Source organism: Volvox carteri (assembly GCF_000143455.1).
Source record: "Volvox carteri f. nagariensis unplaced genomic scaffold VOLCAscaffold_128, whole genome shotgun sequence".
NCBI classification, from domain to species: domain Eukaryota; kingdom Viridiplantae; phylum Chlorophyta; class Chlorophyceae; order Chlamydomonadales; family Volvocaceae; genus Volvox; species Volvox carteri.
Window position 1 is genome coordinate 28,025 of NW_003307671.1, and position 15,410 is coordinate 43,434.

Sequence of the window (15,410 nt, forward strand, 5' to 3'; positions counted from 1 at the left end):
TTGGGATCAGCTGCACACTGGCCGCCACGATGGCGGGTGACACGGTCTGCATCTGCGCCATGTTGTCCTCGTACATGGCCGCCAGGGTGTCAGGGGCGGTCAGGGGGGAGGACAGGTGGGACATGACCATGGCGGCGTACTTGGACAGGTAGGCCTGGTTCAGCTCGTTACCCTGACAACACAGCTGAAGGATCCTGTGGGGGGTTGGGGGGTGGGGGGTGGCGGCCGCACGTGTGTGTGTGTGTGTGTGTGTTGCGGGAATAGGGTACAAACGCTAGGAATGTTCGTTCAAGCAGCCTTCAAGAGGATGTCTGCATGAAGAGGAGGAGACCGTTCGCCCCAACGCAGTCATTCGTTTCCCCGCAGGCCTAAGGCTAGCCACCTACCCACACACCAGGCTTCCCCCACACACCACCTAGCAACTCGCTCATGCGCCACCTCTGCCCAACCATTGCCCCTCGCACGCACGTTTTCACTTGTTCACATTCCGTTCATCTACCCGCCACCCAGCCCCCTCTCCAGCCACCTTCAAACTCCGACACCGTTTCACCCCTTGGGGCCCCTGACCTCCAATCCCCCACCAGCACACACACCTGTGGCAGCGTTTCCCGCTCTCCACCACCCAGCCACCCAGCCGAGTGCCCCTCAGCTTGCCACTGGTGGCAAACAGCCGTACACGGGCCGCATCCATGTACTGCACCAACAAGTCAATCAAGCCCAACTCCCGAAGCAGCGCCTGAAGGAAGGAAGAAAACGGGGAGAGGACAGAGGGGGAGAGTATGGTGGATATGTGTGGTGGACACCACACACGTCACGAGATGAGGACAGCGGCTGCAGTCCACAGAGCCAACAAGGGGGGCCCCCTGACCGTGTCCACTCCCGAAACTGCGCTGATGGTGGAACACCCCCCCTCTGTGTTCCATCGTGTACTGGGCTGCTGGTAACACAGCAAATACAGCCGCATCGGACTCTCCACACGCCCAAGCCTGCACATATACCCCCACGTTTTCAACCTTCCCCGGCGCCTCCCCGTACCTGATACTCGAGGTGGGGTGACGCCGCGTCCGCCGCCTCGCTCCACGTGTTCTTGTCCATCCAGCGCACCAGGTCCTTGAGGGAGCGGTTGAGGGCGGGGTAGCGCTGACGGAACTTGTCAGGGTACTGAGTGTCGGCCATGCGGGCGAGAGCCTGGCAGGGAGGGGAGGGGAGATTATGGGAAGCGAGGGAGCGAAGGAAATTGGAGGGGAAAGGTAAGTAAGCTTGGAGGTTGGAGAGCAACGCAGCTCCAGGTGTAACACACACATACACACACGTCAACACGCCGAATACACGTACGCACGTTCTAAGCTTGCAATGCGGCATTAGTACAGAAATTATGCGCTCGCTCTGCATTTTTCCTGATGTGCAAAGTTTTCAATCCAACAATAACGCTTGCACATACGAACGCACACAAGTGTATATATATACACACCACACACCGCGGTGACCCTCCTTTCCCCCTTCCGCCCACATTCCCCCCCTCTTCCGTGCCCACCTCCGCCTCCTGCCCCTTTGCCACCAGCTCCAGAAGCTCCTGCTCGGGCGGTATCTTCTCCTTGTTCAGCACGTGCCGCAAGTCCTTCAGCTGGGACATCACCCGGGACAAGTCGGAAATCTAGGGGAAGGGAAAACATGCGGGGGAGAGGGGCAGGTGCACAAAGGGGTGACAGGACATCAATGAAGGGGGGAAAGGAGCTCGGGGGTGTACGGCAGGGAGTAAGGCAGGAGGGAAAACCTTGTTAGGCTGGGTAGAATGCAGGGCAAGACAAGAAAACCAGGGACAGGAGGATGTGCGAAAGGGGTGGGGGGTTGTCAACTGCGTTGTGTTACTGGGAAGGTTTGCAGCAGCTGACGCCATCTGTTGCCAAGGGGGTCCCAACAAAGCCTTACAAGGGAAGGCGCCAACGAGAAAGAGAAACATGGACTGATAGACAGATCGTCGAAAATACCTTTGCAACTGGAAGTCACCCGCCCTGCCGCCTACCGGCTTCCCACACACACACACACACACACCTTTGATGTGAATTCCTCCGGCACCTTGACCACCAACATGACGTTGCGCTCCAGCTTCTCCGGATGAACCACCGGATACATCTGCTCCTCCTGTGTGTGTGGACGTTTGAGAAGTGAAGTAGGGAGGGGGGTTCAGGGGTGGAAGGAGGTGGACGGGAGCAGGGGAACAGGAAGGGGGTTGGGCTGCCAGTGCGAGGGCATATAGGGCCCCGGGGACAACGAAGCTGTCGAGATGCCGAGCCAGAAGGTGCTATACCTGCATGGCTACCAAGGTGGGGTGGTGGGTGATTGTTATGAGGTGCATGTGAGGCGGTATACGGGGAGTGGGACCTCCCTGTAACTCTCCCCCCTGTTACGGAGACCCTCCCCTCCCCGCCCCCTATCCCCCCCTGTACCCTGGGACAGCAGGGGCGGGGGTTAGGGGGCCGGGGAGGGGGTGTGTACCGCCCCCGCGGCCCCCATCCCCCACCCCTGCCCCCACCTCGGACACAGCCGCGCCCGGCACAGCGAGCTCCCGCCTTCCTGCTCCTCCTTTGGCGTCACCACCACCACCAGCATCACCACCACCACCAAGATCAACCGCACCACCGTCGTTGACACCGAAGCCCGAAGCGGCCGCACTGCCAGCTGCTGCTGCTGCTGCTGTGGTGTTGTCGCGGCGAACTCGGCCTGATGCCCAACGACCCGGCGGTAATCCCGGACTTTCCAGTCCGAAAACACCACCACCACCACCACGACCACTACCAATACCACGACCAATAATGGTGCTAGTGGCCGCAACATTTGCCGTACTAACAGTACCAGCAGCCGTACTAGCAATAGTAATGAATTCCAATTCGGATCCCTGTCCTGGCGAACTGCCCCGGGAGGATGCCGGACCGCGTTGGCGGCCCCTGCTACTGCTGCTGCTGCCGGCTGCGGCAGTAGCACCACCACCATCATCACCATCACGAAAACCATCACCATCACCAACAGGATTAATTAAATCAATAGGATCAACTGAATCAACCGGATCGCTCTCTCCATACCCTTCGTTATCTTCACAACCATCACCATCACCACCGATACCACCATTATCGCCGCCACTACCACCGCCACCACCACTACTACTACTAGCTCTACGGACCTGGGGGTCATCCGGATCCTCGCTGGGCTGGGCGGGTATGGGGGGCCCGGCACCACTAAGCCAGAACTGGGTAGTCACATGCTTGAAGAAGGCATACACCTTGGCGCCAAGCTGGGGGAAGAGGAAGAAGAAGAAGAAGAAGAAGAAGAAGGAGGGGGGAGAAGGGGGAGAAGGGGGAAGGGAAGTCAAGGGAGAAGGAGGACGGGTGGGGGAGGATGAAAAGTGAGTGGGTAGATCAGGTTGTTGGATGGCTGGTATGTAGCAAAGCTGGACATACATACACTACCAACTGAAGGGGGCTTTCCTGATGCCCGATGAAATGCAGGCCGTTACGGTTGCAGCTTCAGCCGTTACTAGCTGCTGTTGCTACTGCTGCTGCCCCTCTGCTCGGCTCCTCTATGCACTGTGTCCTTCTAAGAGCACAGAACAGCAATGCACGGAGCGGGTCCCCGCGACATGCACACACACATAGTTTCGGTTTCACGGTTTAACGGAAGAAGGCACCCGCGCAAACGCACCATCTCCTCCTTGGTAAACGTGTGCAGCTCCCACAGCGTGTCTGGCACACCGTACCGCTTCGTCAGCACCAACCGGAACGCCTCATCGTACAAGACGTCCTCGTCCGCGCTGTGAAGCACGTTCTGCATCTCCCCCCCGCCACCGCCGCTGACAGCGGCAGCCGCGGCTGCGGCGCCGGCTCCGCCGCCGAACTCGCCACCAGCGCCGGCAGGCGCGCCCTCACCACCTGGCCCACCCCCCCCTGCACCTCCGGGACCAGTCGCCAAGGCCGCCTTCCTGGCCCTCCACGCCCTGGCCGCCTCCTTGGCCTTGCTGGAGAGTGCCGCCAGGTATGTGCCGGTGGCCAGGTGGCGAATGCGGATGGTGCAGCCGTGACTCAGCGGCATGCCGCTCCAAAATCCCTGTCATGAAACGGGATGTACGGGAGGCGAGGGAGCGAGGACACGGAGGCCGAGACAGGTAGGTAAACAAGGATGAATGGGTATGGGTGGGAAGGAGAGGTACCTCGACAAGATGGGGGGTTGAAGTCAGAGACAGCCACGTGGGTGCGTGAGTGTGCGGAGGTCACGGGTACCGTCTCAACAAGACCCCAACTCCAAGTGCGAAAGTGACGGCAGGCGGCAGGGTTAGGTTAGCAGAAGCGGGAGAGGTAAAACGGGAACTGGGCCAAGGAGTCCCCCTGTACCCCAATCCCCGCCTACGGTGAACCTATCTAGGTTGACCTTCCCCCTAGATCCTCCCTCCCACCACCTTTCCATATGACCGTCTTTCCCCCCTTTCATGCCCCCCGCATGTCCCCTGTCTCATGTCTCACCCCCTCCGCCACCAGCTCCAGCCTCCAGCAGTCCGGTCCGCCAATGCGGTTGGGTTCGGGTCGGGTGAGGGGGTTCTGGAAGTACAGGAACTTGTCATTGATGGCGCCGAGGAAGTTGATATATACGGTGTTAGCCACGAGATCCTGAACAGAGGAAGGGGGCCGAAAAGGGGGACGGACATGTTGCAAAAGGGCGTTGGGGATAAGGAAGGATGATGATGACTGGGGAAGCTGGGAATTGAGCGGGGTGAGGAAGGGAATGGGAATGGGGAATGGGAATGGGTTCAAGTCGGGTAGGGAGGTCAGGGATTCGGTGGTTGGGTGTTCCCAGGTGTATGTGGCAGGAGGGAAAGAGAGCGCTGGAGCAGGTCGAGTATTGCACATGAGTATGTAAGTGAAAGTGAGTGTGCATGTGAATGTACACCTCGCCCTATTCTACACACCTCACCAGCCCCACCTTTCCGAAACCCTCTCCAGCCGCACCCCCCTAATCCCCTCCCCCCTCCTTCCCCCAGACCAGACCCGCCTGTATCGACACGGCGTTCAGGCCACATAGTCGGTCCTTGAGTCCCGGGAACACGCGCTCGTGCATGCTGAAGGGGATCACCTTGAAGGACGTCACGTCGGGGGAAGCGCAGACCTGTGGGGGCAATGTCAGGGTGGAGGAGGTCGAGAGAAAGGGAGGAGGGCGGGGGGAGGTTGAGGTGGGCGGACGGAAAGTGAGATGGGACACAATCCCAATGCAGGGTCGGGTAAACTATGGAGGAGGGCGGGTGGGTGGGTTGGTTTCGGAGCGAGGATGGATCCATGGAAAATGTGGAAAGAAAGAAGTTATTCTTATGTCGCAGCCCGCAGGGGAGAGTGATCTGGTTGACTTTGCCACCTAGGCCTGCCGTCATTTGAGCCTGGGACCCTAACATCCCCAACCTCCCCACTTACCCCGCGAAATGAAACAGCTCTAGAGCACCCGACCTTGCCCCGCGCAACCCCTTACCAAGCTATATACTTTCCCGCCCCGCCGTATATCTATGGATGATGTCCCGTACAATAGCCGTACATCCGTGGCCTTTTATTCTACACTCTCAAAACCCAACATCCCGTACCTCCTTGAACGCTGTGACGTACGGGTGTCTGTCCACGGGCAGCATGGCTGGATCCCGCACATCCCCGGCCGACACGTGCAGTCCGTTGCCGCTGAACGCGAGTCCCTTGAACGCCACCACCTCCCCCGGCATCAGCTTGCCGCCCTCGGGCTTGGTGCGGTATCCGGAGAACACCTGGAACCAGGAGCCCTCCTGGCCCCCCTCCTCCAACACCACCTTGAGGGCGCCCCGCTCCACATCAGCTGCGGTGCGCTTAATGGTCACGAACTTGCCGGTGGGCACGTGGCGGAGCTGGATCACCTGTGCATGTATGTATGCGTGTGTGTGTATGTGTGTTTTGGGGGTTTGGGAGAGCTTTTGGTTTGATTTTGAGGGGTGTTTTCAAAGGGGAAGAGGAGAGCCAGGAGACGAGAAGGAGCCCGGGGATGCAGCCACGGGCGTCACCCCACCCCTGCACAACCGATTACCTACAACCACCCAACAAGGCCCCCGCCCCGTAGCCCATCCAACTGTCGTACCTGACCGTACAGTACGGACTCTCCAACCACCTGTCGGAACTCATTGCGGTTGGTCCGCTGCTCTCGCTGATAGGCGTCGAACAGAAGTATGAGTTTCTGTCGGAGCTTGGGCTCCGCAATAGTGGCGGATAACACTTCACCAAAGCCGCTGTAAGGGGAGGTGGGGTGGGTGGGGAGTGGGGGATGGGTGCGGTTGCATGCAAAGTCCAGGATGTTATTGCCGGCGTCCAAAAATGGGGTGGAAATGGGAGGGGTGGGGTGGAAATGGGGCTTACAAGAGCCCAAGCTGCCCAGTGTGAGATAGCATGAGAGGAAGCTCGTGCGAGGGAAGCGGTTTGTGCGCATATGTGCGTGTGTGTGTGTTTGTGAAGGCGTGGTCCGTGCGAAAGTAAACCACGATAGAAAGCTTCAGTGTCCATAATGGTATTGTAAAAGTATCCTCCCCTAACACCCCCATACACGCACATTTTAAACATTTCCCACCCTCACCTCTGACGCCCTTTTTCCCCTAGTCCTCGTGTATTGCGCCTTCAGCCTTCAGCAGGGGCCGCCCTCTGGGAATCCCCCTTCCAATATAACTTCCCAATAACCCCCAATCTGCCAATAGCTTGACTTTCCCGCAAAGATCCCCCTCGGGCTCCCAAATCCCCCATCCACCCCCCTCAATCAATCTCCCGTTACCCGTTACCCCCCGCCCCCCCCCTTACCCCTCCCCCCGCCTTCAGCCCCCCTACCTGACCGAATCCGAGGCCAGGGCCTCCTCGGGTACCACCCCATTCCGAGTAAGTTCTAGAACGAGGCTCTTCTTCTGAGTGTACTGGTACTTTTTGGTGACCTAGGCACACACACACACATCAGGAGGGGAGGGAGCGGTTGCAGTGCAGCAGCAGCAGCAGAAGCGGCAATGAGAGGATTAGCAGTTGGTTTGGCACTAGTAGCAGTAGGTTGTACGTGGCTTGCGGCCGGCAGCTGGCAGCTCGCTTGCCGATCATCAACCGCAGAAAACACCATTTTATCACCCGGACCACTTATCACTAATCTGCTGAATGGGGCCGAATGGCCAAATGAGCCTGTCAACACCCGCCGACCTATACACACACATATATATACAGACACACATGGTACCTCTCTAAGTTCCTCAGCTTCTTCAACACGGCTACTGACCTCTATTTTACCACCACCCTGATGCTCATCACCACTATGTGGCCCACCACCACTGTGGAGCAACAATGCCCACCGATCCCGTTACCCCTCCGCTCTTTCACCCTCTCCCCCCACCACAAACGAACCTCAAATAGGCAATCCTTCAGGTCCGGAGGGCTGTCCGCCCCATCCGCCAACTCCTCTGTACGAACCTGGAGAAAAGTTGGAGGGGAAGGGGGCAGTGGGGAGAGGGGAATTGCATACACTCATCTGACCCGGGTCGTTGTGTTTATTTGTTTGTTTGTGTGTGTTTGGGGGTTGAGAAGACATGCTCAGATGTGCAAACGATGGGAGGAAGGTGCATTGATTAGGTTCGGATTAGTTTCAGAGGCAGAGGCTGTCAATTCAGAGAGCCACGGGCAGCCCCTGCCAAGGCGGACAGAACGGCTCGCAGCAGGTAGGGCCGTCCAAATGCCTCCTGACACTGCCACCTTCCCGCTACCACAGTAACTCAATTCCACCTGTCCATCCGTAATCGTGGTTGTGATCGTGGTTGTGGTTCTAAAGGGAGGAAATGACCAGTAATGCATTGTGGCATATCGTCACCCATGCGGTTCGTGCCACACCAAACCACAAAAGAAAAATATTGGACAGGAAATAAGCATTGGTAAATTGGATCACCCTGCCCGGTCTTGTTGATTATCAGGGGGAGGCAAAAGATTAATGGAAGATCACAAGCTTCCCATGTGACAATTAGTAGTAGTGTTATTGCCACGTGTCACATCACAGCATCCCCACATCGTGTCGCGTCACGTCATGTAATGCCGTATTGCACCTGATGCGCCTGACGGGGTGCTGGTGTCACCGAGCAGCGACCAAACACCAATGGGCAGACAGACAGACCGACTAACACCCGGGGATGGACACAGAACGACCAAGCAGTAGCGTTTAGCATGCGGTATAGCTGCTTCCATTCCGCCTCGCGGCCGCAGTGAAGCTTTCAATGGACTGCCGCTGCCCCGTGGGGTGCACACTGCCCCCGGAGGGTGTGCTTGGCTGGGACATGCTAGCATGCGTCCACCAAATACCCAAGCCAAGTGGATCTATCCACAACACACGGTGGAAGCCTTCAAGCGCATTCCCCTAACGCCGCAAGGGGATTTCAATGGCAAGGGATACTATATTTCCCCGCATGCGCTGCACAGTGGAGCTCAATTGCATGATTTCGAACGGTGGCCTGGTGGCTTATCGTTCCGGTGAATAATGACGGGGCACGATACGAGGGCGCTGTGGTGAAGGGTTGCAGGCCATACATTCCATGGAGGTGAATTCTAAATCTCCAGGGCAGGTACTTTCATCACAAAGCAAAGCCACTGAAAGGTAGCGATGATAATGATGGTGTTTCAAGCTAGACTCGTAAGGACGCGTGCAGCCCAGACGAGCCAGGAGGCTCATGAGCCGCAAGGTAGCAAGTGTAGCATGCCACCGTACCTGGGGTGTAGAACGGTCTTGCGCGCTTACGAAGGCTTGCTTGCCATCGGTTTTTAAGTAGATTACGTCTCCATATTTGAGGCAACGAGTTGCGAGATCCTCCATTTTCACTCGGCCAGCGCTGCGTCACCTTCAGCTGAGCTTGGGCTCAGGCCGAGGTAGCACGTGCTGGTGCTGCTTCGATTGTCGCCGTCAGGCCAGATCCTAACCCCACAGTGTGCACATTTGCGGAGAACCAGGGCATAGCAGCTAGGCCGCGGCCGTTCTTACGCAAAGTGACATGTTGGTGTGGGAAGAAGTGCGAATGGTCAGCCAGCGACAAGAATACGGTCAAACGTTCGTGCAGGTCTGGTCTTCCTTGTTTACTAGGTGCTTTCGAGCTCCAGCAAGCACAAATGGCCCCAACGACCACGGCTAAGGATTAAGGGCCTGATAATTGTGGACGCGACCCAAGAAAATGGAACCCACCCTATCTATCCAACTGTGTCAGGGGTGATGCAGGTTCCATGACTTAGAACCGCAAGGAAAAGAGGCTTCGACGTAAGGCCCCCAAAGGCCTTGGCTGACCAGGGATGCATCCTAGCTAGCCTGCGGATATATGGATGTCAGGTCTGATAATTTCAGATACCGAAGTTACAGCATACCAAAGCCTCAACAAAGCGTCGTACAATTTATTTGCTTCCGCAGACTTGACGGACTTGAAACGCGCATCCTATATTGAGTCTTACGTGTGAATGCAAACTGCTTCATTTCAATTGTTGACGTGACCTGAATACCCCAAACTAGGGGAGTAGTTAGCGATCTCAGTGTGCGCTTCCCGAAAAGCCCAGCAGGCGGCGGTATTAGCGTTTGGGCCGTGAAGGCCCGCCTGAGAAGATGGTGAAGCTTGTGCGGTAAGCAGAGCTTTAGAGGTCTGCGCTGGAACGTTGCATGCGGTTCGGTGTCGTTGACTACAGCTTGGCCTCCACAGTTTTCTAATGAAGCTGGCGAACGAGACAGTTCAAATTGAGCTTAAGAATGGAACTGTTATCCAAGGGACGATTGCAGGTGCGCGTGAGCTAGTGTGCGCCTGCGCTTTGCATATAACCGGAAAGGATTAGCTGAAGTAAACTTCATATGGATGGGGTGTTGGGTAATATGTGAGGACGCATTGCTGTGTTTGGCGCCGCCTGCCCAACCTGCAGGTGTAGACATCGCTATGAACACACACCTCAAAGCTGTGAAGTTAACTCCACGCGGAAAAAACCCTGTCAGCATGGACCACCTTAGCGTCCGGGGGAACAACATTCGGTACTACATTTTGCCGGACAGTCTGAACCTGGACACCCTCCTTGTTGACATCGACAAGCCAAAGCAACGGCCGACAAAGGTCCGGACAGGTAAGAGATCATTGCGTAAGTCGGTGCTATGGCAAGGCCCATGTGCACCCTATTGGCTGTCGGCTCCGGCACGATGCACCCTAACGCATCCGACATCTTCCAACACATGCAGCTGTCGGGAGAGGTCGTGGGCGTGGACGTGGGCGCGGACGCGGCCGTGCCCGGTGATCTGGAGCTGGCGACTGCTGGAAAGAGTTTTCCTTGGGATATGCGGATATTGTGACGCTGTTGATGAATCGGATGCTGTGCGCAAGCACGTTTGAACGTTTGCTGTATATTTGCGATGCGCCACGATAAAAGGGCTGCTTGGTCTGACAATGGTTGGATGGGAGAGTTTGTCGGAAAGTTGGTCGATAGCAATTTAATTTCCACGTATCGCTAGGGTTTGTCGGGGCTATACAAGCGCCCACGCCATGTTCAAGAACTTCATCAAACAAATTGTACTTGAACAATTCCGACGCCACGAGGTCAGAAATCAGTAAGCGAATTGACATCACCACGCAGCCCACGCTCTCTATGCGGCCATGTAACTGTGTACCACACAGACCACAGAAGAGTAAAACCCCAAGCAGACACGTTGCACACCTTATCTGCGCAATTAGCTAGGCTCATCTCCAACAATTTACCGTTCGCAGCCAAATCGCAGTGTCCGACTAGCTGGCTAACCCTTGACGTTACGACTTCTCGTACGCTGTCATGCGCGCTCCCCTTTTCCAGGCCTATTTATTACGCATATATGCCGGCCATTGCTTTGTATTTCAGCGCTTTCCAGGACCCGTGCTCCGTGAATTTTGGTGTCCGTGCTCCTGCTCCTATTGTGCATTCATCGTGGCCCTGTCCACGTGGGATGGAAGTTTTCAGATGTTAGATGTAAGTGGCCATGTGTGACAAAGTCATTCAGCCACCTGCGAAAACGTACCTTTCGGCGTTGACGGTGGGTTGAAATTGCCTTCGAGAATGAATTGGTGCTGCAGGGCCTCCGTGGCAGTGAGTCGCTTCGTGGGGTCAACCACAAGCAGCTTCCGAATCAAATCCTTGGCGCTGTTGGGAGGCGGAAAAAACGATGCGATGTATGCCGGATTAGCATAACCTAACTTGGGTCAAACACCCGCTTTCCTACAAGGCAGACCTAGCCGTAGTCACCTTTTGGCACGCATGATTCCCTGCGCACCTTTCCGACACCTTGTTCCAAACCGGGTCTCCGAAGCTGTACTTGCCCTTGCGGATCATATCGAACAGCTGTGGCTCGCTGTCACTCCAGAAGGGCGGATAACCTCCAAGCAGGATGTAAAGGACGACGCCAGCGCTCCACATGTCCACACCTGGGCCGTACACGTGTCCCTTGGCGCCCACAATCACCTCTGGCGCCACATACTGCGGCGTGCCGCAGATCGTTTGCATTCCATTCACTGCATGCTTTGCAAGCCCGAAGTCTGCAATTTTCACCAGGCTGATGTCGTCCTGCTTCGCTAACAAAAGATTCTCTAGTTTCAGGTCGCGGTGCACCACGTTCCTGCAATAGAAATGGCAAGATTGTCACGTCACACCTGCACGGAAACCCCAACAACCTGATGGCTAAGCATGCAACTCTAGACCTTGGCCCCACATCCTTCACAATCCCTAAATGCCGGCGCGTCGTTACATCCCATAATTTTCCCATCTTTGCTTGCATGCAGACCCAGTGTACAGAACCCACGGGGCCAGAATCCAAGGACGACAGCGCATTATCAGGGCCTTACTTGCTGTGTAGATATTCAATACCACGGAGGACCTGAACGAAGCACAACCGCGCCTCCGCTTCCGTGTAACTCCCCCGCTTGAGGACAGCCTCCAGCAGCTCGCCACCAGTCAGGAGCTCGGTGATCAGGTACACCTGCCACATGGAGTAAACGAAAATAAAGATTCATGACAGCATGCGCCAGCACGCATGGCAGGTATGGGTTCCAAGCGAAGTGCCCTCTCACCTTGTTGCCCTCCTCGAAATACTCTTTCAGGAAAATAACGTTTTCATGGTTCATACCGCACAGAAGGTCGATCTCCTTGAAAATATCCTCACTGAAAAAACATACAAGGCAAGCACAGTTATGGCTGCCGACGATGACTTGTCTAGCCCCCGATGCCAGCCGCAACTCGACCCTACCGAGTATTCTCATTCTCCCCGACCTCCTGGCCGACAGGAGGCAGCGCCATAATCTTGCATGCGTATTCAACGCCGGTAAAGCGATCGGAAGCAAGCTTGACGACGGAGAAACCTGCAAACCGAACCTATCAAGTTTCTGTTCGCCAATTTTACCAGAGATGATTCACCTTAGACCCACCTCCGGTACCCAGAGTTTTTCCTAGTTTATAAACATCACGGAGCTTCACGTCCGTTCGCAGCTTGGACCTGAAGTGGGCAAGCATCCCAACAGGGTGCCGTTGATCCCCGCTCTTCGCGGAGACAGCTAGCTATATTAGCTATTCCTCACCCCGGCCGAGATTGCGCTGCCGAAGCACTAGGTGGCGAGGGCAACGGCCCACTCGATGCAGGTTGGGCTGGCACCTTTGGTGACGCGCGCTCCGCTGCCGGCTCCACCACAGCCCTGGGGCTTGGAGCCGGAGGTACAGTTCCAACTGGTGGCATGGGCTCTGCCGACTTCTGCTTAATTAGTTCAATCTCCTCGTGCTTGACCCCGTTATCGTGGTCCTGAGAGCGTCGCCTTCCTGGAGACTTATCGTCAGCAACTGCTGGAATAGCCTCCACAACTTTCGGCGGTGGGACTTGCTGCTGCGGTGGCGGCGCTGGCTTAGCTGGGGCGGGCGTCGGAAGGGTAGTCGCTGGGCTTACGTCTGGCGTCTTAGGGACCGGAGCAGGAGCGGATTGAGCAACGGTTGGTGGTACGGGAACTGATGCTTTGGGTGAGCTGTTGTCAGGCTTCCCGCATAGATTTCCCATATTGGTTCAGCAGCGACCTGTCTTCATTGTCAGCGACCCGAGGCGTTGCTCGACAACGGTGGCAACTACCCTAACACATGGCCGATTAACAACAAAACCTATCGTTTTGCTTACGCAAGAAGCGAAACTCCGCAACAAGCAACAAGCATACAGCAGTACGGCTTTGACTGACTTGCCATTAAACCTGCCATTACTTTCTCTATTACTTTTTATGTATTTAAGTTGAAATTGTCCTTGTTACGACTTAGAGGGAAGCGAGGTTATGGCACTGCTGCAGCATAAGTACAGCGCATAGGCCACGAACACGTCAGAAGCTTTCAAACCTTTTGCCTTAAGCCCTTGCAGAGTCTGGGTAGACTTGTAGGACATTAGGAGTCCTATGGCAGTTACAAGTTGGAGCTGCATGTGTACAGCGCTGAGGCCACGCGCACGTCAAATTCCATTTAGTGGCTTTATGCCCTCGCGAAGTCTGACTTAGACCTATGGGCCGTTATAACTAATCCTAAGCGAGTTGAAACTTCCAGGTTTGGCGCAATTTGGAACCCTCTTTCTGTGGGCGCGCGCATAAGTCCGCTTCTGTGAAAGGAAAGTCGCGTAAATGAGGATATGCAAGTAATTTGGTAATGCACCAGGATTGAACGCAGCACCAACATAAAGGGGACAACACGAAGGAGCGAGGGGCCGGCTAGGTTTTAATTCCCTTTGCAACCCAGGCTAATTAAGGAGGCAGTGGTGGTAAGGTTTCATGGGGGTCGTAATCGCATGGATGCTTGAGGCGCGTGCCAGTTGGGGAGCACGAGGGTAGTGTCGACCCAATTGGTGAGGTCGACCGGCGGGTGACGTTGATTCGCTCGAATGCAGAACCAGTCCTCCTTGTGAGCAAATGCCTCGAGATATGCCGAGTGGGTATTAAATAGTGCACGATGACGAAATGGTGGGCACGGCTGATGTCATCTGGGTTACGCCTCCAGCAAATATCCAGCCGCTGTCCTGCCGACGCAGAGGAGGAACGGGAGTGCATGACCCAAAGAGGGCCCAGTAGTAGGCATGTTCAGCTGTCCAATAGCGCGTGGTGTCGTACACCATTCATGGCAATAGGGAAAACACTGCACACGCATTTACATGATGCCCTGTTGCGTGTACACCAGGTTATGCCTTCAATAACATGTACTCTGGTGCATCATGCAGCTGGCTAATCCTTTCGCAAGCAACTTGATGCCCACTGGGGCTTTCGCATTCGGAAAACCGACGGCACGCAGCCCAATACGGAAAACGGAGGAAGATGTTTAAACGAGGTGTCATGTCTTGAGCCGCCGCGTTATGTACATATTCTTCTTCTTCTCGATCTCTCTGTAGCCTGCTGAAACGCGCAAGGACTTACTTTGGCGTTGTGTTGGAAGCTTCGCAAGCTTGAACGGCCCAAGCGGGCCAAGCCATAACGTTCGTCCTCCACTGCTCTTGCCCCTTTGCTGCAAATCCGGCACCGCAGGGCACCGCCTTGTCTCCTCACGCTATCGACCATGCGGCTATAAGCACATCCTAAAACGTCCTAGGGTGAATACTACTAGGTTGTAGTCCCCGCCAACCGCAGACAACAGCACATCTTCATCCCCCAACTGCTTTTTACCGGAGAAGCCTCTGAGATAGGGCCCCCGCCCACTACTCGAAGGCTTCCTGCCTGACCCGATAACACTTGAACACTTATCGTGCGAGGGAGAGCAAGAACGATGTACTTGACCTTTTCCTGCTCACATCGTCTGCTTCACCGTCTGGAAGCCCGCTGATCAAAGTCGGCCAAAGGAGATCCCCAGAAATATCCGTTGACAGGCCTCATCAGCGACCAGGTCAGCCACGTCCTCCAAACGCAGACGGATCTTGCACGCAAGCACTTAGCCAACCCGAAAGACGGATAGCCACCCCTACGACGACACCCTCACCCGCTGAGCCGACCGGTGGTAGTAATGGAAGAGTCACTTTCGGCTTCCCCATAGCCGCATACGGCAATGATAACGCTATGGTTGCCGGACCTGGTGATTTGCTTGCAGGGAATAACGCGAAGTGGGATTTCCAGGGATGACGCGCAAGCTGCTGGGACCACCTGTCAGTACTGTACAACCGGGTAGTGCTGTCGATCGGCAATTGGCAAAAGGAAAGGATAACCTGAATCTCATCTAGATTTATTAGATTTATTTTATAAATCAGTATTATGTCCAATCTGTAGAGTAGGTAGGGTGCCGCATGGTTACTTAAGATTGTCACTGGTTACGAAACGAACCACGTGTGTACGAACTAAAATTGTACCATTATGGTTGGACGTGCTTCTTTTGACT

The 15,410-nt window shown here is 55.7% G+C and overlaps 2 protein-coding genes across 2 annotated transcripts in view; both read right to left on the reverse strand.

Moving 5' to 3' along the window:
- VOLCADRAFT_121781 (uncharacterized protein) overlaps positions 1 to 8,871 on the reverse strand; it is a gene marked incomplete at both ends in the record, with an annotated part of 29,432 nt that extends 20,561 nt beyond the window's left edge. The window contains 15 exons of the mRNA XM_002959141.1: positions 17 to 194; positions 594 to 736; positions 1,036 to 1,188; positions 1,535 to 1,654; positions 2,053 to 2,142; positions 2,638 to 2,967; positions 3,179 to 3,289; positions 3,697 to 4,098; positions 4,512 to 4,655; positions 5,119 to 5,151; positions 5,615 to 5,914; positions 6,133 to 6,280; positions 6,867 to 6,967; positions 7,422 to 7,487; positions 8,767 to 8,871. Of these exons, the coding sequence (XP_002959187.1) occupies positions 17 to 194; positions 594 to 736; positions 1,036 to 1,188; positions 1,535 to 1,654; positions 2,053 to 2,142; positions 2,638 to 2,967; positions 3,179 to 3,289; positions 3,697 to 4,098; positions 4,512 to 4,655; positions 5,119 to 5,151; positions 5,615 to 5,914; positions 6,133 to 6,280; positions 6,867 to 6,967; positions 7,422 to 7,487; positions 8,767 to 8,871 (2,424 nt within the window). The remainder of the gene's footprint in view (positions 1 to 16; positions 195 to 593; positions 737 to 1,035; positions 1,189 to 1,534; positions 1,655 to 2,052; positions 2,143 to 2,637; positions 2,968 to 3,178; positions 3,290 to 3,696; positions 4,099 to 4,511; positions 4,656 to 5,118; positions 5,152 to 5,614; positions 5,915 to 6,132; positions 6,281 to 6,866; positions 6,968 to 7,421; positions 7,488 to 8,766) is intronic.
- A 532-nt stretch (positions 8,872 to 9,403) lies between these two features.
- Positions 9,404 to 13,156, reverse strand: VOLCADRAFT_78266 (uncharacterized protein). Its single transcript, XM_002959142.1, has 11 exons — positions 12,614 to 13,156; positions 12,464 to 12,531; positions 12,286 to 12,397; positions 12,110 to 12,200; positions 11,885 to 12,018; positions 11,317 to 11,658; positions 11,065 to 11,186; positions 10,258 to 10,979; positions 9,951 to 10,145; positions 9,737 to 9,813; positions 9,404 to 9,659 (listed from the first exon to the last, which is right to left on the reverse strand). Exons 1-8 carry the CDS (start codon positions 13,078 to 13,080, stop codon positions 10,969 to 10,971), a joined length of 1,347 nt encoding a protein of 448 aa, XP_002959188.1. The 5' UTR covers positions 13,081 to 13,156; the 3' UTR covers positions 9,404 to 9,659; positions 9,737 to 9,813; positions 9,951 to 10,145; positions 10,258 to 10,968.
- Between the last annotated feature and the right edge of the window lie 2,254 nt (positions 13,157 to 15,410).